The 23,932-nt window shown below is 44.9% G+C and overlaps 2 protein-coding genes across 3 annotated transcripts in view; one reads left to right on the forward strand and one right to left on the reverse strand.

The window, feature by feature from the left end:
• Nucleotides 1-19,754, reverse strand: LOC149328999 (sulfotransferase 1A2-like). Its single transcript, XM_089560048.1, has 6 exons — nucleotides 18,231-19,754; nucleotides 14,434-14,645; nucleotides 12,734-12,860; nucleotides 8,999-9,093; nucleotides 6,724-6,907; nucleotides 1-4,603 (listed from the first exon to the last, which is right to left on the reverse strand). Exons 1-6 carry the CDS (start codon nucleotides 18,685-18,687, stop codon nucleotides 4,458-4,460), a joined length of 1,221 nt encoding a protein of 406 aa, XP_089416174.1. The 5' UTR covers nucleotides 18,688-19,754; the 3' UTR covers nucleotides 1-4,457.
• The window catches only part of LOC149329000 (UPF0046 protein T07D4.2), an 11,358-nt gene continuing 6,621 nt past the window's right edge, over nucleotides 19,196-23,932 (forward strand). Inside the window, exons 1-2 of one of the 2 annotated variants that reach the window (XM_089560050.1) lie at nucleotides 19,196-19,739; nucleotides 20,896-21,031. In XM_089560050.1, the coding sequence (XP_089416176.1) occupies nucleotides 19,457-19,739; nucleotides 20,896-21,031 (419 nt within the window). In that variant the 5' untranslated portion in view covers nucleotides 19,196-19,456. Of the gene's footprint in view, nucleotides 19,740-20,826; nucleotides 21,032-23,932 lie in introns of both variants that reach the window. The other variant, XM_089560049.1, reaches the window with a different exon arrangement.

Consider the following 23,932-nt stretch of genomic DNA (forward strand, 5'->3'; position numbering starts at 1 on the left):
GAATGTTTTGTAGCAACTTTATTCATTTCAATAAATACCCTACACACCCACGTCTCCAGCACAGCCCCGACACCTCAACAGCCAACTTCATTCCTTGCGTGAAAGACTGTTCACCTACAATATCTGTTAAAATATAACATGCGGCACTTTTCAACATTGATTTGCTAAAAGGTGTGTGTGACCATCGACAAAAACAGGTGCGAAATTTGTGCACAACCTGAATGGAAATAGGGGATATTCAAAATTCCGCAAGTGCGCTTTCCCGCATAACAATGTTGCCCAAAACAAGATGGCTGACAATGCGTTTGCAGCTGAATCAAAGCAAGAAAGACTGGATTTTTGTTTGATTCTTCCAAAATACGTTTCTTACATTCTCTCGACACCTTTAGCGCGTGTCCTGTAGCCCATGTAGTTCCTTTATAGCAAAGTCAGCCATCTTGTTTGAGGCATCATAGTTATGTGGGAAAGCGCACTTGCGGAATTTTGAATATCCCCTATTATCAGTTGACAAGATCACAGCAGAACACTTGTGCAAACAAAACTTGTGCAACCTACCAGGCAGCCAGAAACCATAAAATCTACCCTGAACACAATACTGGCATTTCAATCTAGTCACTATCCACTTGCTAATTACCTCACCTTCTTGCCAAGAAAATTCATTTCATCAAGCTCGTGGCATTGGTAAATACACCTTCCCACCGCCAACAAAAATCCATGAAATCAAGAAAAATACTTAGTTATTCTCTCTACTTGCTGAATACATCCCCTGTGTGAAGCTTGCGGCTATGGCAAACATGTTTGCCACCAGAAAGTAATAGATTCAAATAAAACTTGCAAGCAACCACACTAGTCTTGCATGGATTTTTACCATGGATACATAAAACAGCCCGCCAAAGCTAGACAGAAATGATCACAAATATTAAATCATTTACTGAAATCTAAACACCAGAGGACTCAACTAGGCTTCACTGAAACTCCGAACACTAAAATCAATTAATTTTTAAATTCGATCCTAAAAACTTGCACACAGAAGTGCATTGAATAATGATTGAGCTACTGGCCGTGCGTCGCAAGTTAGAATAATAAAAATGTGTCTTTCCGTCCCAGAACAATTCCGCTAGCAAATGAGGAAAGAACGCCAGTAACTGAGGAAATATATTAATAAACAGCAACAGAGGCTTTTCGCAGTGATCAGGAAAGCTCGCCACACATGATGAACATCTTGCAAAAGAACGGTGCAGTTAAGAAAGCCTTTCATTTTAGACATATTAAACGCGGCCTGAGATAAAGATGGTACTGTTACATTGACAGAAAGCAGGCACAGTAAAGGCGCGATCACACTTGCCCAAAAATCCGGCGAGTGAAGCGGATTCGCTCGAACCGGATTCGTTCGCCGCAAAAACAAGGACCTGTTCTCACTTGTTCACGCGCGGGCAAGGCGGATCCGCCGCGCCGCTGCTGTTTCTCGCGTTTCCACGCTGCGTCGCTGCTAGCAGCATACACAGATATAGTGAGAAAAGAGCATAAATTTACGCTGTCTACGTACCATAAGCATAAGCATGCTTACGTACGTTAAACGCAGACGCATTTTCACTTTTAGTTCAGAGTATGCTAGCACAGACGCAAAAATAAACTTAGCATATAGTGGCGCCATCTGGTTGTCAAGGCGGGAACCATTAGTCAACAAACCGACTCTGCTGTTAGGCTTAGAAGCATCAGAATCGTCACACTGAATAAAAAAATAAAGTAAGTTTATCACTTATACGCTTTCTTGGAGGCGAGGTGAAATGAAGAGAAAGACCTGTGCTGCATTTCTGGCCAGTGAACGCACTGAAAAAGGCAGCAACAATGAGAATTCAATCCGAAGCGAGGGGTCTGGCTTCGAAATGGGTCCAGCCCAGTTGACCTCGCCGCGCCGCTTTCCGCCTCGCTCGACGTCAAAAGCGGCCGATTCCGCTTCGCTCGCCGGATTTTTGGGCAAGTGTGAATGGGCCTTAAATGAGCCAGGTTTGGTAATTGGTTAAAAACTAAAATCCAAAAGTCCAAGTTTCCGTCAAACGGTGATCCATCAAGGATTAACCAGCCTGGCTCCTTGCTAAACAGTTCATCACAAGACTTTCTTGCTATTTTAAAAGGTGAATTCACAAGTGATGACAGAAGCTCACATGTAGGAGAGCCATGTTGTCTCTAGCATTAAAGCTTTAAACCATTAAAGCTTTAAAGCATTAGAGCATTAAAGCATTAGAGCTTTAAGGGGGGAAGAGGGTTTTAAGACTAACTTTTTTATTTATGGCTAGAATGTCATGAATGTTTGCACAAAGATGCATTTTTCTCTTCTGATTCCAAGTATGTAATCATAATTGAGCTGGTGGTCTTAAATCTTACAAAGTCTAGGAAGTAACTAGGTAATTTCTTACGCAGCTTTAATGAACTTTCTCATTGCATTTTGTTGCTTTTAATCACACAAATTGATAGCCAGAGAGTTCCCATACCCGGTGACATTCTTCGTTTTTCTCTGAAAGCATGCCATCATGATATACTGTGTCAAGAGTAAAATGTCGCAGTATATGACACTGCAGTTCGTTAAGCTAATTGTAAGTTGCTATTAATACGTGGCCTAAACAAAAAATGTAAGAATGTCATCGGGTACGGGAATTCGCTGGCTATCAATTCATGTAATTAAAAGCAACAAAATGCAATGAGAAAGTTAATTAAAGCTGTGTAAGAAATTACCTAGTTACACTCTAGAATTTAAGATAACTTTTGATCTAAGGCAACCAGCTCAATTATGATTACATATTTGGAATGAGAAGAGAAAAACACATCTGTGTGCAAAATTTCATGAAATTCTAGCCATAAATAAAGAGGTCAATTTTAAGACCCTCATCCCCCCTTAAAGCATTAAAGTTTTAAAGCATTAAAGCTTTCAAGCATTAAAGCTTTCAAGCATTAAAGCTTTAAAGTATTAAAGCTGACCCAACAAGCTGCTGAATAACTTTCAACATGAATATAAAACCATGTCAACAGTACCTAAGGGCCGTTTCACACGCTGCGACTAGAACGAAAATAGTCGGCCTAGTCGGTGACGCCGCAGTGCGATTTTCGCACAGTGCTTTCACATGCAACGCGCACCCAGCGAATTCGGCCGTAGGGACACGTAGGGTTGGTCGATGTTCGCATAGGCAACCCACGATTAAACGCGACACAAACGCTGCACGGAATGTGTTGATGATGTTATGACCAGTGTGTTTTTAGATGCAAGGCAATACAGTCAAGCCCAATATTAAAGTGCCATGGAAATACCATTGTTATAACCAATAATTGCTATAACAGGGTTGCGTCGAAAAAAAGAAAAGATGACAAACTTCAGAGCATTTATTGGCAATAAATACCCGCAGGGGTTTGATTGTTCTAATGCCTGTAAAAGCTTGTTAAATCGAACTTCAGGGAACCGGAACAATGTTCACCGTTCACCGATGACCAAAGCACCACCATCACTGCGCCACCAGGAGCTTTGCGCACCTCCACGTCACAGGAATCAAGCCGGCTTTTTGGAAGCTATTCTTATGGGAGATTCAAGAAGCATGCAGAACTAAGGGCGTGGTGACAGCTGACAAGAGAAAAACTGCGCTGGCTGCATGCACGCGCACTGCACCGACTGATTGGGGGTACGCGTGGCGTGCGTAGCCAATGCAGCAATGCAGCAGCTCTCCTGACGCGATGACGCCTGCCTCTTTTGCTTTCGTGGCGTTGCTGCGCCAGCTTAGTCCATTGGTCGGCCCCACACATGCGCACTTTTGTGTTGTAAGCATGGTTTTGCTGGTGTGGTTGTAGCATTTCCTTGTTTTTTTCTGTAATGGTTGACACTAAATTACCGGATTTAATTGTTATAACCAATAATGTGTCTTCACAGCATTGCTATAAGCAGTTTATTTTACTATAGAACACGTGGCAAAGCTGATGGTGCCACGACTGAGCATTGTTATATCCGATATATTGTTATAACCAGTATTGTTGTAAGTGGGCTTGACTGTATTTCGCATGTTTTGATTAGAATAAACAGTTTTGCTTACGTCGCGGCAACAGCTCCCACGTGACCCCAGGTCACGCGCTGCCTCGGCGTTGCCCATTGGTCAGTTGCAGAGCGAACACACCGATGCTGCGACTGAATTCCAACCGGACGGAACTCGGTCGCAAGCTGTCTTCGGATAGACCAACGGCCCTCCCCAGTCGCAGACCGACAGAATTCGCAGCGTCTCAGGCAAGAATCGCATGCATGTGAAACGGCCCTAAGCCGTCCTTGGAGGTTCCTCCACAGCCGACACGTGCTAAAACACCACACTGTGACAGATGTTACCGACGTACTTCACATCATCAAAAAGCACTGGCTAGCCATCCTAGGCTACTCTCGGACTGTACAGGTAAATTAAAATACACCTATGGTTTTAAAGGCAAGACTAGACTGCTTCTCTTTCGGGCTGCTCATCTGGAGGGAGGTCGTAGACGAAGGTCAGGTCAGTGTTGCCGAATTTCTCCTCCAGCCAGGCGTCCATCTGGGCGTTCATCTCGGGTGTGAAGTAGTTCTTCCAGTCGCCAACGATTCCTGTCCCGGAAGGATGGTAAAATATTGCGATAACGCATTTCTCTGGCCATCCATGGAGCTAACTAACCTGCTAAAAATTACGTCACTGGCGACGCATTCCAACGTTGCTTTAAAAATTTGAAGACAACTCATTTTGAAAGCTGTATCAGCATAAAAACTACAATTTTCACGCTAGTCAATGATTCAAAAACTTAAATTTTATTTCATTGCTGGTTATTGTAACCTCCCTAATTTCTGTGATATCTTTGCCTCATGAAAAGGACCATGCACATTTCTGAAGTTATTTGGCACAACAAAAAGTGGATATAAAGGAAAAATGGCTCAGTGGTTAAAGCGCTCATCTACTGAGCCGGATTACCCGGGTTCAAACCCGACCGTGGCGGCCGCGTTTCAATGGAGGCGAAACGCAGGAGGCGCCCGTGTGCTGTGCGATGTGAGTGCACATTAAAGATCCCCAGGTGGCCGAAATTCAAATTCAGCACCTCTTTTTTCCTTTCTTCTTTCACTCCCTCCTTTACCCCTTCCCTCTCTTACTAAGCAGTTCGGGTGTCCACTATGCCAGACAGTTAGAGCCTCAATTCCTTTCCTCAAAACCAATTTTAGATTTTTCAAGGACAAATAGTTATTGACAAAGTAAGAATAGTGACCTTTCAGTTCAAACCAAATAATAAGTGAACAATCATTTTGTTCAGATAATTTCGAAGTGAAGTGAAGCACAGGATGGGAAAGAGGCCTTGCATACACCAAACTCGCAATGCTGTGCATTGTGCTGCTTGAGATGAAGACACATCGACAACATGAGCTGGCATGAGGTGCATAGAGATGCAAGCATGCCCTCATACCCCCTCAATTGCGCCATCTATCCATGGCATGCATACTTACGTACAACACTTCTGAGCAGAGTCCTTTAGTCCAAGCACATGAAAAACTAGCAGTGAATTCTGAATGTTGGCTACATGCTGCCATTAATGCTGCCTAAAAGAAGCCCGCCCACATTGGTTACATGGCACAAACTGTTCTACCTGCATGCTTGCTTTCCATTTCATGAATAAATTGAACCACTATGAGGCAGCATATTTCTCTGATGTGTATTTCTTCACCACTCCTGATTCTTAGAACAAATGTCATCAGTCTGCACATATATAGTGCACTTAAACCAGAGCTGTAATTAAAGGTTCCTGTGTAAGTGCCGGCATCAATCCCACAATCCCATTTATACTACAGTACCTCGATATGCCAACCTCTGTTCACAGACCCCGAAAATATGCAAAATGCAATGCAAGTTTTCTTCGTTACATTACGTAAAATGGTAAGTACAACTTTCTCAATGCCTCAATGGTCAGGATCAAGTTAAAAAATTTGCGAACGAAGACTGCTTTTGAACGGCTTGGTAGGCTTGACAAAACTGCAGTTGTGGCACTCATTCTGTTGACGTTCACCCCAATCCTTGTCCCATTATACCTTCCCAATCATATAAAGATAGCCGCTTGTGCAATGAAAGTTGCAGTGAATGGATTGTATGGGTGTGCCTTTAATCTGCAGCCGTTCAGCCAGAGACTATGATTATCCCAGTGCTGAGGATGATCACATCCCCAACATAGACACGATCATGCATTAGGTACTCTTGAACAGTTTCAAATGATGACCACATTTAGGGATGGTTTCATCCCTAAATGTGACCGTCTCATCCCTAGATGGCCACATTCAGGGATGGCCCACATATATTATTATCCCTATTTCAGGGATGGTCTCATCTCTAGGTGAACACATTTAGGGATGGTCACATCCCTAAAATGGGGATAATAACAGGTGGAAACATCTGAACAGTTTGGGATGGTGATCAAGTTTAGGGATGATTGCAGACTGGAGGCTTTTGAACTGCCTTGAATGATGACCACATTTAGGAACAATACTACCTCTAAGGTGGGGATAAACAACTGCAGGTTGGGGACTATCAAGCAGTTTCAAACAATGATCACACTTGAGGGTGGCCTCGAGTCTCCAAAGAGGAGATGATCGCAAAATGCCACTTGAACAATTTCAAACAATGACAGTTTGGGATGATTACATCCCCATGGTAGGAACGATAGGAAATTCTGAACAGTGCCGAAGGAGCGCACCTTTCCTCATGAACCCTGACTCCTGGAGGTTGACAAAGCCGAGTCTGCGCCAGTGTTCGTAGTTGGTGGCTGGATTGCGTGCCATGTGGTTGAAGTTGCAGTGATCCGCGATGGCCAACACCTCGTCGTCCCTCAGGGGCCGGCCCAGGAAGAGGGCTACCCTCTGGATCACACTGCATGCGTCCTGGGGAGGAGTCCAAACTGTGGACTTAGTGAATTCCGGTAACATGAACTTATTAACGTCAAAATGATTAAAGGTGCAGCGAAGAGGAACCTGAACTCGTCTTTTTTGCTGCGGGAACTCAATCTACACGTTCCGAGCATTCTTACGAACTTCGATTTATTGCCCTATGTCGCCGAATTCACTAATTAAATCGGATTAACGCCCGGCTCCCGCCTTTTTTTTAAATTCTCCGCGTGCGGTGGGCGCAGTCGACCAACGCGTGGAGTGCCTTTCACCCAGTCCCGTGGCGGCTTGCCGCTCTGCCATCGGCGGAGTAATACGTAGTAATCCATAGTAGCAAATAGTCCACGCGTATTTTTATTTCTGCGGGCTTATTTTGCGGCTATATTATCTGCGAATGAAACAATTTATTCACGTAAACCTAAAAAACAAAATAAAGCGAAAGCAAAGCCTCCACAGAGCTGGCTGAAAGGCACTCCACGTGTTGGTAGACTCCGCCCACCGTACAGGGATAATTAAAAAAAAAAGGCGGGAGCCAGACGTTAATTCGATTTAATTAGGGAAATCGGCCACACAGGGCAATAAGTCGAAGTTTCTAGGAATGCTCGGAACGTGTAGATCGAGTTCCCGCGGCAAAAAGACGAGTTCAGATTCCTCTTCAGTGCATTTTTAATGGCAATTAACAAAATGCTGCACAGCTGGTGTTGTGAGTTCCTGCTATAACACAGCACATTTGCTGGAGATAATAAAATGAAATGTGAGCAAGATGTGACAGGGAAAAAGACTGCACCAGTCTGGGTTTCTTGTCACCTGATTCTCCCTGACGAGATTCACCCTGGCCATATTATGATAAGCACAGCTTTCTGTCCCACCTTCACTACCCGAAACAATCTCACTCAAGGCAGTGTTCCAAAAGCTTTACAACTGAAAATGGCTGTAGAGGTCATAGGAATTCCGTCTCTACAACGGTGGGAATTAAATGCAACAATCCATCTCAGAGGTAGCCTCAGTGTCACAGTCCTCAACCCACGTCTTTGAAAATGTCTCTTCCATTCTGACAAGACTCTTTGCTAATCCCTTCCCGATGCAAGACTCATCCTCAATATCACAGAGGAAGAAATTAAAGTGAAGAATTCTCAAGCGCCATACAGTAGGAGGACCAAAAAGTGTGGCAGTTATCATCGGTTAAGCTTACCAAAACAGTCATGAAAAAAAAAGCTGCAGCATAATAAAAGACGAAATCACGTGGCACTGTGTCATTTTGTCTTTGTAAGCTATGGTCATTCATTCGTATTATTTCGAAATGCTTAGCTGCGAAGTAATTTTTGAGATGATAACCAGGCACTTCAAGCTGAGAGAATACAGTAGCGGTTATTAATTAGGTCAGCCAGGCAGTCTAGTCCCACTCCCAAGCACAGAATGCATTAAGCATCATAAAACACAAAGTCAACAGAAACAATGTGGCTGACACATCACAGTGTCACCCTAGCTACGATCTGCGACACCTGTAAAAGAGTTGTGCATTTGCCTGGTGGTAGAAAGCAGCTGATTGCTGAAACTGGAGTGTGTTAATGAGTGACGCTTGAGATGAAGAATGCCTGTTCTGTGTTGATCACTGGAGGCCATCTTTTGCACCACGCCCATAACAAAGGAGTTTCAAACATCATCCCATGTTATGCAACACTTAACGATTCATGTTTGAATTATGCATATATGAAAGTAAGCAAAAAAAAAAAAATATCTGAACAGCACGGTTTGCAGTGGATATCTTCCAATGAATGCTTTGTTCAAACATATGCCAGACAATGATGAAGGCTGCCCGAAGGGCAGATAAGACTAGTACATTCAAGCTGCCTTGGCCGCATTCAGAGATAATCACAGAGAAATAAAAAAAATTTCCCGTTTTTGGCACATAAAATGTGTTTTTATAAATACTATTGCGTTTTTATACATAAAAGAATTTTGCTTTAGAACTACGAAGCTTCTGTGAAAGCTGCGTAGCTCTCCTTTGTAGCCGCATAAATTGGTAATTACCCTCTTATTACAAAATATACTCCACCTTGGGGGATCCCCCTAAATATTAAGACTAACCTTGTGGAGATCTTCGTAGGAGATTACAAGCACATTGGGATCATTCCTGTGCTCCCACCACTCCAAATAGTGCTTCCAGATGGGCCCATAGGACACTGCAGGAGAAGAGTGGTCACTCAATTAATGGACGTTGATGCATATTAATTAGGGGTGTGCGAATATTCGAAATTTTCGAATATATTTCGAATATTATATTTTTAGTATTCGAATTCGATTCGAAATCCAAGTATTCGTGTTGTTTCGAATATTCGACCCGACGCGAATATTCGTATCTTGCCGAATATTCATTGTGAGCACCGGCGTTCATTTCGGTCCGCAAGCCCTATCGACAGATATATAACAACATGGCGGCGCCTACACGGAAGGAACATTCTTTCTTCCTCCAAGGGCCATGCCGTAGCTGACTGCGCTGGTGAGCTTTTTTGTGGCTATACCTGCGAAGCTGGTATAGTAAGAGCTGTGCACGAAGTACCTCGCAATATGTGCCAGGTCAGTGCCAAGTGAGAGGGCATTTTCTGTGGCTGGAGGAGTCGTTTCAGTTAGAAGGGAACTACTTCTGTCTGACCATGTGGAGCAGCTGGTTTTCCTTCACGACAACCTTTTATGTTCATCCCAGCAACGCGCTTTTGTGCTGATGGCAAGCTGGCCTTAATCAATGCTGTGTACTAGCCATCTTCTATGATATTTCCACTCTTCTAAGAATAATGTTTGAGACTTTGATACTTTTTGTGTAGCCACACACACCTTTTGTGTTCATTTAATCATTGATAGTTGAACTGTGATGTTCTTGGGTGCCCAAATAAATGTTTTGTAGTGGCTAAATGCGTCTGTCCTTGATTATTCGATATTCGATTCGATATTCGGAACTAAGTATTCGTATTCGATTCGTATTCGAAAAATTTGATATTCGCACACCCCTAATATTAATGCGATAATATTAAGGCTCTTGCTGTGCATAAAATCCAGCGCCGGCATTGTGAGCAATAACGCAGACGACCCACCTGCATTATTGCAGCTGCGTGACCTTATGACGCCATACAGCCTTGTACTAACAGTTAGATTAAAGAGGTTCCTCAGGAAAAACAACGTGGCACCCACAAACCGCACCGGTGGTTGTGTTTGAAACAGCCACCTATAAGGGTAGTGGCATATCAATTAACTGCTTCACCACTATGCCAGAAGTGGCATGAGGACTCCCAGCGACCTATGAACGTGAAGTAGACAATGACCAATTCCACATACATGGGTATTACCTATTGTGCTATTGCATCATTGCCTTAAGGTGGAGCTCAAATGTCGCCTCCAGTTCTTACCTCACCCGTTTGCTTCCAAAAAGTGGGGTCCAGGAGTTCTAAGTTCTAATTCCTGCCTGCTGTATTTCATGCAAGCTTATACCCCTGTCACACGGGCACTGTAAAGGTACTTTGAACTAAAGCTCCATTACGCTACCAAAGGAGCACTACTTCAAGGGAGTTCGCCCGTGCTACACGGTCGCGGAACGACCTTTGGAAAACGATTTTAGCGCCCTCATCGGTGAAAAACTGGATTAAAGTTGCAGACTTCAGTGCACATGAGAATATAGCAGTGTCACATATTTTCACAAAAAAAACGTTTTATATCAATATTATGCTCAATCAACGCAATTTCAACTGCAATAATGGCATGATCTGCCAAGTACAGAGCATAACATCACAGCGCTGGCCACACTGAGCTCAAATGGCTCGGCTTGGTTCTTCGGCTCTTCCCTTTGCTTCTTTTCCTCTGTCTTCTTTGGTCTTGCGATCGTTGCGATTCTGTTCACGTTTTGGGGACACATGTGCGAAAAGTGCGTGCGATTCGCTGCGGCGCGTCGCAACGACCGAACGCAGCTCGTCGCATGCGTCCAACCTGCTGGATGCCAACGACGGGAAGCGGCAGCCAATCCCGTCTGCCGGCGTCATAAAAACAAGCTAAAGTGTGTTCTTGACTCTGCCGGCGTCATAAAAACAAGCTAAAGTGTGTTCTTGACTTAAATAATAAACCCTGGGATGAGAAATGTGACAAATATGTCATTTTTGAGGATCGCTGACCAATACTGAGCTGCTGCTAAAGGTAACGACTGCGATACAAGCAAACTTCTTTCCGCAACCGCCTCGCAGCTGCCGCTGGCCTCAAGTTGGGGTCCGGCTCGCCTGGCGCCCGCTCGCTTCGCTGCCGAAGGCGTCACGGAAATTGACCATACTATTATTTTATTGTGAGCTTTTGTTGTTGACAGTAGAGCGATGTGCGGAGTAGGCCTTTTATTATAGCTCGGGCGACTTCCGAAGCGCCGGCCGCTGCGTCTACGATGCGAAAGAGGCTATAGGCCTAGCGACGACCACGGCAGCCAGGCAGTAGCAGAGCTCGTCGCCCGCGAGCGGTGCCGTTGCCGAAAGCTCGCAACATAAGCAGGCATGCTTTGTCGCTGCTCGAGCAGACTTTGTGATAACAAGGCAATCTTGTCTTTTCTTGAGATATTTGTACACGATCACAAGCAGCGCTGAGGCACCGCTGCACGGCGGCGAAGTGTGACAGAGGTTGTGGGCAGAGCTTGGGTAGAGCGGCGCAGCGATGCTCACCGCTCCGTGTGTCCCTGCTTGCAGTGGGATGCCAGTTCGCACGCGACGATCGGTGCGGCGCGTCGGCGAAGTTGTCGCACATGTGTCCCCTGCTATGCTCAGCGATCTCCGGCAAGATTATAGTGAACTATAGTCAAGATGTATCACTAGCTGCTGTCCGCCACTGTCCGTACTTGCTGAAAACAACAAACAACATGGCCGACATGGCGTCGTAGTTACCGTGGCGCTTGTAAATCCGGGACGAGAGTATGGCGTGGTGAAACCGCCACAAAACAAATAACTTTATATTTTAAAAGACCAATAATTTTACGAAGCAAATTTCAGAAAAGAATATCGATCGTTTCTTATCCCCATTTATTTTTGCTGCTAACTTACTGGGAGAGAGAGTACTCCCTTGCAGCCTCAAAGGACAAACTCGAGCTGCCTTGATTCGAAGTTCCTTTGAACTAGGTGTCCTTAGGCGCGTCCGTGTGGCAGCGCGCGTTCTCCCTTGGAGTAATGGAGCTTTAGCTCAAAGTACCTTTACAGTGCCCGTGTGACAGGGGTATTAGACACCTTCTCAAAAAAAAAAAAAAAGAAGAAAATGACCTTCAATAAGTTCATTTGTAGCTACCCCGTGTCTTCTAATGTGATTGGTGACATTGCCATTAATGCTACTGAAATTGCTTCGCGTCGTGCATTGTGATTAAAGTGGCTTATTCAGCTGAGCTTCACCGTCCTGTCACGTGCTCTTTAACAAACGTGATAACATGACAATGAGACGTAATCTATTATTTTGTTGAATTAGCAGTTCCTGCAAGTGTTAAAAGTCTCTCTAGGTTAGTTCTGCATTGAAATAACTGTGCCATTGCTGCCATCATTTGAAGATGCAGTCACCTCACCACAGTGCTCATTGTGGTTGCTCCCTGCTGGCACCAAAAGAAACCAAATAAATTTGAGTAAACCACCGAATAAAATAAACCACTGAGATGTGTGAAAAACAGCTAAAGAACAGCTAAATGATCAAATAATGTCTTAGAGAACAAGACAATTTCCTAATCTTCTGAAAGTTCAAACAGCTAAAAGGTGCGTGAATACTGTACCAGCCCTCAACAAAAGAAAAAAACTTTCAAGAGAAAATGTGAAAGGCACTGCTTACCATGTCCCTTGAGGAAAGAGTCGAAGAAGTCCTTGAAGCTTCCCTCGTAGCCCGTCTCCTTGATTAGCCTAGTGAAGTGGTAGAGGGAGACACAGACGTCCTTAGGATTCCGCACAATGTAGATAATCTGGGGATAAGAAAAAAAAAAAAAATGAATGACTGCCACTGATGTGAACTGTAATTCTGTGGAACAAGAATGTACCATATAATTCAGTGTATGGGCTGCACTCGTGTCTGGGCAGCACCCCTTGTTTTGTATTGGACAATTGAGAAAAAAAGATCAGGTTATATGTTTTTCTTAATTTGTGTGTGAGCCGAACCTTCAAGGTTCACAACCGAATTAAAAAAAAAAAAAGGGCCACCCTTACACGAGTTTATAAGGTAACTTCCTGCTTAGTTTACAGTGAAGGTTGTGCTGGTGATTGGTTAGTTATTTACAGTTAGTTTAATGGCACAAAAGCAACTAAGTCCATGATCTGCCACTTGTGCTGGTGATTGTTTCAGAAAATGGTGATCAGAGAGAATGAATCCATGGACAGAAAGGAGTCTCCTATATTCTGGGGTAGCTCTCACTGATAGCTTAAAATAAAAAAATGAAAGAATAAAAAACAAAACCAACAGCAACGAATGAATCAGAGATTAAAACTTCAGAAGCAGATGATGGATTAGCTAGCAGATGGACATTATAGGTAAGGCGATGACTACACTCTGTCCAGTCTGACCTGAGTTCCTTTCAAGTCAGCCAACATGAACTGTTCACAATTCAGGTGTCAGTCGCCAAATGTTCACATAACATTTTTATGGTGAATGTGGTCACCATACTGTGCTCCAGTATTGAAGGAAACTTTTTTCACCCAGTTCCACATCCACCACTAAAAACATGGAATAGAGAGTGTATACCATTTTCTGAAGTGATGACCCAGTGAAGCAATTTTCTGTACCTAAGTTTCGTTGAGTTCTATACAAACGGCAGGTGTTGAAAAGTCCAATGTGTTCGGGCGACTCTCTCATGGTGTAGCAGAATTGAAAAAAGGGAGTTGATAGGGGATATGCAAAATTCCGCAAGTGCACTTTTCCACATTACAATGTTGCCCAAGACAAGATGGCTGACCATGCATTTCCAGCTGAAACAAAGGAAGGAAGACCAGTTTATTGTTTGATTTTTCCAAAATGCGTTTTTTACATTCTATCCACATCCTTAGCGCTTGCCCTGTAGCCCACACAGTTCTTTTTTATAGAGAAATCGGCCATCTTGTCTTTGGCAACATAGTTATGTGGAAAAGCACACTCGCGGAATTTTGAATGTCCCCGATTACTGATAAGCTTCCACCGAATGACTTTTTTTATCTACGTAAACTGCATAGCTTTTCTTTGTAGCCATTTGGCTGTGCTTGGGTGGATGCTAATGAGTAACTGCTCCCTTATTTCAGGTGTTGAATAAACTCAGAATTCCAGTCTGAGTATTGCGATGTATGGTAAACTGATTATTCTTTTTTTATTCCTTTGGATTACACATGCTTTAACTTCGATCAGTTTACGTCGACAAGTACTATGAGCACTTTGTTTTTAATGAAAGCTGGACATAGCTTAAGGGCTATGTCCAGTTGCATGCCACACAGCTAGAAATACGTATCGCTGTGAAGAGAAAATTTTGCCTTTTGAAGTGTCAGCTGAGCAATGCGAAAGAAAGACGAGAGCACCTTTGGGTTTTCTGTGCGTACTGATTCCGGAAGCAAGGAGTAGGGGAGATGAGTCTTGATCATGCGGGTGTCCGGGGTGTTCTCAATGGTTGAGACACCCGGGTAGAAATACTCGAGGAATGGGAATCGCTGTTCCATGTTGCGTGCTGCTGCCGACCGGAAGTCCAGACCTGTTACAATGAGGTACACTATCTCTTGCACCCACGTGGTACCTGCGTATTCAAAAAAAGAATCACCAGAAACTTAGAGAATCGACCAGATTCAGAAGAAACACTAAAGGCAATGCCCCTTCAACTTTTCAATGCTTGTTGCATTTCTTGATTAGCAAGCCTTGATTCGCTTAAGGGGGGATGAGGGGATCGAAGGTAACTTTTCTATTTTTTGACTTAGAGTGATGAAATTTGGCAGACTGGCTTAAAACAGCATCAAACAATCAGATATAAAGTTTCACTATGACAGTTTCAGTAGGTTCCCTTTTATAATTGTTTACATGTTGTCCTCATGTTGCTTGCTTGTGGAAAGCCTAGCATAACAAAAAAACAGGCTACAGGTCTGTAAATGCTTTTAATATTTACTAAGAAGCGTGGTGTAAATCAAGACTCTTAATTTTTTTAAAAATTTATCTGCTCTTTCTTTTTAAAGGACACAATATGCACCTTCTTTTATGTCTAGTAGGTATCATGCTCTAATTACCATGTAACAAAAAGACGTGAACCTAAATGGTAAATCTAGGACTGTCCCCACGCAGACCACATTTTGTGATCACAACAAAACAAACGCGGTAAAAATCCATGCACCTATTGCTGTGCTACGCTTTCCACGAGCAAGGTATTAAGCTCAAAACAAACTTTTAAGAAAACAAGCCTGAAAGTTATAAGCTAGCGTACACTGTCTACGTGTAGATGCCGACAAATATATTTATTTGGAGCACTTAAAGTTTATTTTTGGGTGAAATACTTCAATATGACATAGAACAGTGTTGGAGATGCCAAAAATCTGGTCCCCACATCCCCCCTTAATCACTGTGATATGGCGCCACCTATGTAGAGCAATGGATAATGTCACAAGAGCTACTGCAAAAGCTGATGAAAGCTCCTCTAGGTGGCGCTGCATTGCAAAACAAACAAGAAAAAAATTTGTTCTGCCATTTCTCTCGATATGCTACTAGATACTGGAAGTACTCTCCCTCTTGCTGCATGCGTGGAACAGACACGAAGGTGAGTGAATGAAAAAGTGGAAAAAAGGGTAGCGAGAAAGGGCTTCATTTGCCACAATGGGCTGATGTGGCTGCATTGAAATTGAGGAGGCATTGCTGCAGCGGTTGTATTAGCTAGGGTAACAAAGGAAGAGAGGTGCCAGTTTTTGCAGCACTCTGTTTACTATCCTAAAGAATGTCTCACACCATACTGAGTGCCGCACCACTCGGGAAGGCAGGTAGAAATAGTCCTCCTGAGTAGATTAGTGGACCTTTGTTTTCCCATTTGTGACGCACAAATACATTGCACATCTTGCATGCCACACTTTCAACCACTCTGGTGCCTGCTCCTTATGGCAACATTTAATGTCTGCACTGCAGAGTCCACCTTGATGGCAATCCAGGTCTAGACGTGGCTGGATAACAATAACCACTCATGTCTTTAAGTGCGTACACTGTTCATATGGGCCGCCGCAGTGGCTCAGTGGCTATGGTGCTCGGCTGCTGACCCGAAAGACGCGGGTTGGATCCCGGCCACGGCAGTCGCATTTGGATCGGGGCAAAATGCTAGAGGCCCGTGTACTCTGCGATGTCAGTGCACGTTAAAGAACCCCTGGTTGTCCAAATTTCCAGAGCCCTCCACTACGGCGTCTCTCATAGCCTGAGTCGCTTTGGGACCTTAAACCCCATAAAGCTAACTGTTCATATGGCCGCATACACTGCATACATGACCGAGTAATTAGGAGAATAGGTTTGGTTTGGATTATGGGGTTTAATGTCCCCAGGTGACTCAGGCTATGAGAGACGCTGTAGTGAAGGGCTTCGGAAATTTTGACCACCTGGGGTTCTTTAACATGCACTGACATCGTACAGTACACGGGCCTCTAGAATTTCACCTCCATAGAAATTCAACCACTGCGACTGGGATTGAACCCGCGTCTTTTGGGTCAGCAGCCAAGCACCATAACCACTGAGCCACCGAGGCAGGTAATTAGGAGAATTGGTTACCCCTTTTAACTAGGTGCGCCTGGATAAAGAGGAAGACGGAGAAAAGCCTGAAGTAGTAGTCAAGGAAATGGTAAATAGCCTCAACAGAATACAAGGGCTGTTATAAACGAGCTGTGGTAATGCATTTCTACAGTTGGTGCTGCTTTTCGTATGCATTTCCACAGCTTTTTTTCTTACACAGGAGGCAATTTATTGTGGATTTTTTCTAACATAAAACTTGGGTTACATGTCCACCGACAGACACATCAAGTTTGGCGAATTACAGCTTTCTGTGGAAGTTGTATAGCTTTCCTTAGTAGCCATTTGGCTGCGCTTGGGTGGGTGCTAATGAGTAATTGCTCCCTTCTTAGAAAATTACTCTACCTCGTTTGATTCCCCTAAACATTTCACCAATAGCCTCAGTTACTTTGTGCAATAAAACACAACACAACTGATATCATCAATCATCACAATGCACTATGCCTGAAGACAACATTAAGAATGCTAGTACAAAGTGCTAAACATGGCTGGAAGTTTCGACTGTGTCTATGAGTGTTTCCTGCTTTGTTTACTGACATACACGAGAGCGGCTGACACTCAAAACCTGAACCAGGCCACTCATGTTACGACTGGTACCACTGCGAAAACTAATGTCTGCTCACACAATGTGCACACCAAGACTCCGCCCACCAAACGTGTAACACAACAGGTCGCCTTCCGCACTTCTCACCCGTAAAACGTTGATTTGGGCTAGTTGGTATGGATTCATAACAGAACAGCGCAAAGGACGATGGACCAAAGAAAGGAGAGCACAGGACGAGCGCTGACTCGCAACTCAATGTTTTATTCTTTAAATCAGGGTGCTCCGTATTTATCTGTCCGGGTTGTAAAAATTTCTCCTGCGCAAACTACTGGCTTATTTGGTCGCAAGCACAGTTCGCAGGGCAGCTTATGATAGCCTGCGTTTTCTGATACATAATTTAACATAGGAACTTACCTGGATTGACTGGAATCAACAAATAACTGCAGTTGTATGCGCAGAGGATTTTCGTCGAGGCGAGCGGAATAGCTGATTCTATAGGCTGTGCCGTCTGCCGAACTCCGAGGCAGCCACTGTGCCTGCTTGGAGCTGGGACAGGTCTCGCAGTACGTCAGGTGGCACAGCCTGTCAAACCTGCTGCTCTGCTCGCCTCGATGAAAATTCTGCGCGCAGACAACTGCAGTTATTTGCAGATTCCAGAAAATCTAGGCAAGTTCGGATGTCAAATTACTAGTAAAAAAACACAGACTATCATAAGCTACGTTGTGGTTTGTGATTAAGCCAAAATAGTCCAGTAGTTTGCGCAGGATAATTTATTACAACCTGGACAGATAAATACGAAACACCTTGTATACAGGCACACACAATAGTGCTTGATAGAGGGGGGTGTGTGCAGTTGTACGTGCAGTTTTTCTGCTGTGTTTTTAGGTTTTTTGGTTTCATGCCTTTTTTTGTGTTCCTGTTATATCAAGATTTAGAGAATAAAACTTTTAGTTGCGAGTCAGCGCTCGTCCTGTGTTCTCCTTTCTCTGGTCCATCGTCTTTTGCGCTGTTCTATTACGAATGCTTTCTCACCGGTCTTGGGGAAGGACACTACGAAGATGTCGTCGGGCCTGGCCTTGAGCGCCTGCACCTTGGGCAGCGACTTGATCACCATACCCGGGAACACGTATCCGCGGTAGTTGTAGAAGTACATGTTGGCCGCGTAGTTGTCGTCCCTCGGCAGCATGACGCACTCGCGGAAGAGCTCGTTGTGCTCGGCCTGCCGCCGCCGCTTGAAGTACAGAGCGGCGGCCAGCGTGCCCCCGAACAGCACCGTCGAGAAGAGCTTCTTGCCGAGCTTGAGACGCCGATTGTCGCCACCCTGGCCGCCGGTGCCGTGCGGTGGTGCAAGTTCGCTGTAGCATCGTCGCAACAGCGGCGTCGTTAGTGCAGTCTCGGGTATCGTTCGGCGACCGCACCGCGCTTCTAGGACGGATTGACGCTGCAATCCTATCCTAAACACGGTGGCCGCGCTCCTCGTCGTAAACATGACTGCTCGCACCTTCGTTGACAGCTGACCCCTTTCACGACAGCCGCGGTAGCAACAGATGTCGACGAACTTCGCGGGGACCGGTGACCCCGACGTCCTAAGATAGCGACGTCGACGATCGATGCGTCATAGAGATGCAACTCGTAAATAAGAGAGCCTTGTTAGTAGAGTCATCAACGCTCCTTCTTGAGGAACAGAAGCCCAGGACGCTTTCCGAAGCGGGATTGGACGTGACAAAGTGGTTTACGTTAAGAGCGCTTCAATTCTCAATCTAAACTTCGTGGCCGCGGCCATTGTGAAAAAGTGGTCCCGCAGTTGGTAACGTACAACGTAACAGCCAGCAACAAGCTTGTTAAAAAAATCACTCGCATACGAAGCACAAAGTAAAAATAAAATTGTTTTAATATGACGCTAGTTTTAAAACAGTCATATTTGCTACACTAAAACAAAATGCGAGACCATTGTTGCGATGGATATTCATTGGATTCTTTCTGCTGGACCGCCGCAAGCCTATCCGATCCGATGTCGCGATTTATTGTTTCATTGCATTGCATGCTGCAGCGCGTCAAGTCTGCGATCGTGCCCCTTCCCTTTCAACGTAACACGAAACCGTCGAGCAATGCGATCCCGGCGTCTACCATCGCGGACGCTAGCTAAACAAATCCCACGCGAGGCAGGTGCCGATCCATCGCTTGTCGAGCCATCGCTAAGGGGGAACCGCTCTTGAAGCGAAACTATACATCGCGAAACCACCGAGAGCGCGCGCGACATGGGCAGTGCAAGCGGTCCCGTGGCTGTTCACCCGCTTACGCACGACTCAGACTCGGCGTGGAATCGGCTCAAGACCAACCAGACTGTGCGGAGTATGACCCCACTCGTGTTGGACGAGCCGGTCCGAGACGACGCCGTGCGCTTCGTATGCATCTCGGACACACACAGCGCGATCGAGCGTATGCGGCATCCCATACCGGACGGAGACGTGCTGATCCACGCCGGCGACTTCACCCGGAGAGGCCGCACCGAGGAAGTGGACGCGTTCAGCACGTTCTTAGGTGAGTTTTAAGGCGAAAGCCTTTAATGCCTCATACTGTCGTTAGCAGACGCGTCGGCAGCCGTGTCGACAGACGCGTCGGCAGATTCGTCCGCCTCAAGGTTCCAGCATGAATAAAGGCGCATCTAGTGAATGCATGGGCTTTATAAATAAAAAGGAGTAATGTCAAGAAAAGGAAAATAAAAATAAAAGTAAGAAAATAAACAAAAATGAGAATAAGATGAGAAAAATAAAAATTAAAAATCAATAAAATTAAGAAAAGGAGAAAAAAATGAAAACACAATATCAAAAACAAAAAAATAAATAAAACAAACAGTGGCCAGGAAACGCTTTTGCCTTGCGGCACTTTAGAGAGCCAAAGCGCCCCCTGAAATTTTTCTGCGGTGTCGTAGTAGCGCAGTACGAAAACGGCGGGATCGCTTACTGTGCACCAGACATCCCAATAATGTTAGGTGCCTTACGTCCCACACGGGACGTCCTGTGGACGTTCTCCTGATGTCCACATTGGGATATCCGATGAAGAAATGTTCGCGGTACAGACACATCGTATAAAAAGATATCAATTTTTGTGTGTTACGTTAAAGAACCCCAGGCGGTCGAAATTTCCGGAGCCCTCCACTACGGCGTCTCTCATAGCCTTAGTTGCTTTGGGACGTTAAACCCCGTAAACCTAAACCTAACCATGCATGCGTTCTTGTAACAACACTTGTTCTAAATGTGTGTGTTGAACAAAATGACCAAAAAAAGTTAATGACACGTGTGTGACTGTAGTGTGAACACGAAGGGAACTGAAAATTTGTTGAACTATGTCGAGTTCGAATTAAGGGGACCATTTTAATACACCTGATGCTGACAGGACCAAAGCTTGTGTTCGCATTAAACGTGTTACACACGGCCTCCGTACGGGTCATAATTTGTGTCACATTAAATAAACGCCACCTTCAATTTCATGGTTATGTTTACTTTGTATTTTGTTGTGTCTATATGTTCACTTCCACTCTTCTGTTGTGTGTTATATATGTAAAATTCTTCTAGACACATATCTTCTTAAACCTGAGACGCTCTGCTGTTGTGTTGTGTCTGTGCAGGAAACCTCCCACACAGGCACAAGCTTGTCATAGCAGGAAACCACGAACTCACTTTTGATCCCTGCACAGCTAACCGGGGGATGTCGTGCACAGAGGCTGCATGCAACGAAGCTGTCGCACAGATCAAGCGGCGACTAGTCAACTGCACTTACCTGCAAGACGCTGCGGCCACTGTCTGTGGTGTTCAGATCTACGGATCTCCATGGTAGTGTCTCACTTGTTCGTGCATGTTGGTGTTGTTAGCATGAATTGTGAAAACAGAGCAAGCTTGGTTCTTTCTTTTTTTCTGTGTCGGAGAAGCCCTGATGCACCCTCGTAAGCTTTCTTTTTTCTTTCTTACTGTCCATTCTTTATGGTTTCTGTTGCGTTATGGTAACTTTTTTTTTTTTACGCTGATAATAAATGCAGACTGGGACTTCAAAAAACAGATTTAAATTGAACTGAAGAGCAATTGGAATCAGTTGGATCCCATTAATTTCAACCTGTGCTTTTGAAAGCTGTATCTGACAGTTTTTTGTCCGAGGACACCTAGTTGAGGCTGCACCCATCTTGACTGATGTTTATTGCCATGCCTTGAGCCTTTTGAATTTGTTCCAAGCTTGTCAGTGTTGAAGGCTTTGCCTGCCCATGACCCGAGTTCTATCATACTAGCAATGAGACTATTTCAGTGTTGTCATTTTTTTGAGAGCTTGCAGACAAAGGCACTGTATGGTGAGCCTTAGTTGTTGGCTGCTTCGTTGAGCTTCCATGCACCTCTGAGCTACCTTTGGTGGCAATAGGTGGCGTGACAATCTGCAGACCTCAGGATTTCAGCCAAATTGATGTGTCTGGTTTTGAAATTTGGGACTGCACTGAGTTTTTCGACTGTTATGGTGAAATAGCTCTCATCCGTAGATGCTTAATTGCATTGCTTAGGAAATGCAGTCTAAATTACCTTTTTGTCTTGCTTGGCTGTTTGCAGTGTTTAGTTCTGCTGAGCCAGTTTTATTTTCTGAGTGCTAAACCACCATTGAAGCAAATGGTGAAAAATGCACCAATTGCTTTACTGATGCTGTCAAGAAAAACATACAGTATGTTGTATTGCTAGAAGGAATACCACTTTCAGGCTACTTACTGTAAGGAATGCCAGTGATAGTTGAGAGGTATCAAGAATGAAATGCCAGTGATAGTTGAGAGGTATCAAGAATGAAATGCTGGCAAGTTCTTATAGGGTGTCACCTAAATATACATTATCACTGGCTGTACGACGACTACAAATAAAGAAAGCTCTCGAAAAGGCTAACGGCTAACGAAAAGGCTCCCCCCTCAACTCGTACACGTGGGGCACCAGAAAAAAAAATAAAGAAAACAGCTCTGTGACTGGGCCCCGCCCATGAATACGTCATTCGCTATCGTTCGGTTTGCGACTTCCGGTTGTCGTACCCAACACCCCGGCAGCAGCGTCGGCAGCGTCTCTCCGGTCTCTCTTCGCCTTTCTGGATTGCAGCGCACGTTGGATTTCTTTGCTTGTCACTGCGACAAAGGCACTGCGAGTGGCTTCTGAACTCCCGACAGAAAGAGGCGGCAGAGGTAAATTGAATACACATGCGTGAAGGCAATGCCCTGGCTTGCGCTTGCCCGAGGGGGTCGTGCGGCGGCTCGAGCAGACGATTTTCACGGCTACCGGAAGTGTGCCTGTGACGTCGTGGCTGCCGTGGCTCCAGCGAATGACAACGTGTCGTGGCCTGGCGACGTCACGGGACTAGTGATGTCTATTTTCACGATTTTAGTTTCACAATCGGTCACTACGAAGACACCAATCGACCCGCAAATTTAAAAAAACGCGGTTTTTGAAAATTCATAATAAATTGCAGGCTCAGTTCTGAAGACTCATACTTGGAGTGAATGCTTCTTAGCATCATTTCTAAATATTGAAAACTTTCACAAGTGACTTCTAATTCATTGCAAAGTCCCTTTAAGGACAACACAGCAAGCTATGGAAAGAAAAATGATAGGTGTAACGTTAAGAGACTGGAAGCGGGCAGAGTGGGTGAGGGGAGAAATGCAGGTTTGTGGCATCCTAGTCAAAATCAAGAGGAAGAAATGGGCGTGGGCAGAGCATGCAATGCGAAGGCAAGATAACCACTGGTCATTAAGGGTAACGGAGTGGACTCCAAGAGAAGGCAAGGGCAGCAGGGGGCGGCAGAAAGTTAGGTGGTCAGATGAGATTAAGAAGTTAGTCAGGGATATGGTGGCCACAACTGGCAAAGGGCAGGGTTAATGGAGAGGCCTTTGCCCTGCAGTGGGCGTAGTCAGGCTGATGGGGATGATGGTGATGACCCTAAGACAAGGTTTCTGGTTGGTTCGTTTGTTGGGGTTTAACGTCCCAAAGCGACTGAGGCTATGAGAACCGCCGTAGTGAAGGCCTCCGGAAATTTCGACCACCTGGGGTTCTTTAACGTGCACGGACATCGCACAGCACACGGGCCTCTAGAATTTCACCTTCATCGAAATTCAGCCGCCGTGGCCGGGATCGAACCCGCGTCTTTCGGGTCAGCAGCCGAGCACCGTAACCACTGAGCCACCGCGGCGGGGTAGGGTTTCTCACACTGGCTTCCGGGGACTCTTGAGTCTTTTGGAGTGTTTGATAGCTCCCCAAGCTCGTAAATTCATGCATGCCTTTAACCCGCCATTCCTTCTGGCCGCTTTATTGTGGGACTAGTTATACTATAGTTACATATTAGGAAGCCAACAGTCATCGAAGGCGAGGAAAACATTGGGGAATGTTTTTTCTGCTTTTTTTTTAATTCGTGGTGTGTTGGTTAATGGGAGGCTAGTAGTGTAATCACTTTATGGCTGATAATCATATGATAGAAAGTAAAAGAAAAACCAACCACATGCTGCCCACTGTGGTGGCTCAGTAGTTGCGGCGCTCGGCTACTGAGCTGGAGTTCCCGGGCCACTTTTCGATGGAGGTGAAAAGCAAAAAGGCGCCCGTGTGCTGTGTGATGTCACAGCACGTTAAAGATCCCCAGGTGGTCGAAATTATTCGACACCTCTTTCTTCTTTCACTCCCGTCTTCCTCCCTTACATTACGGTTTGGGTGTCCATCTAGATGTGAGACAAT

The sequence above is a fragment of the Amblyomma mixtum genome, chromosome 9, assembly GCF_055824585.1.
Source record: "Amblyomma mixtum isolate Tamu chromosome 9, ASM5582458v1, whole genome shotgun sequence".
NCBI classification, from domain to species: Eukaryota; Metazoa; Arthropoda; class Arachnida; order Ixodida; family Ixodidae; genus Amblyomma; species Amblyomma mixtum.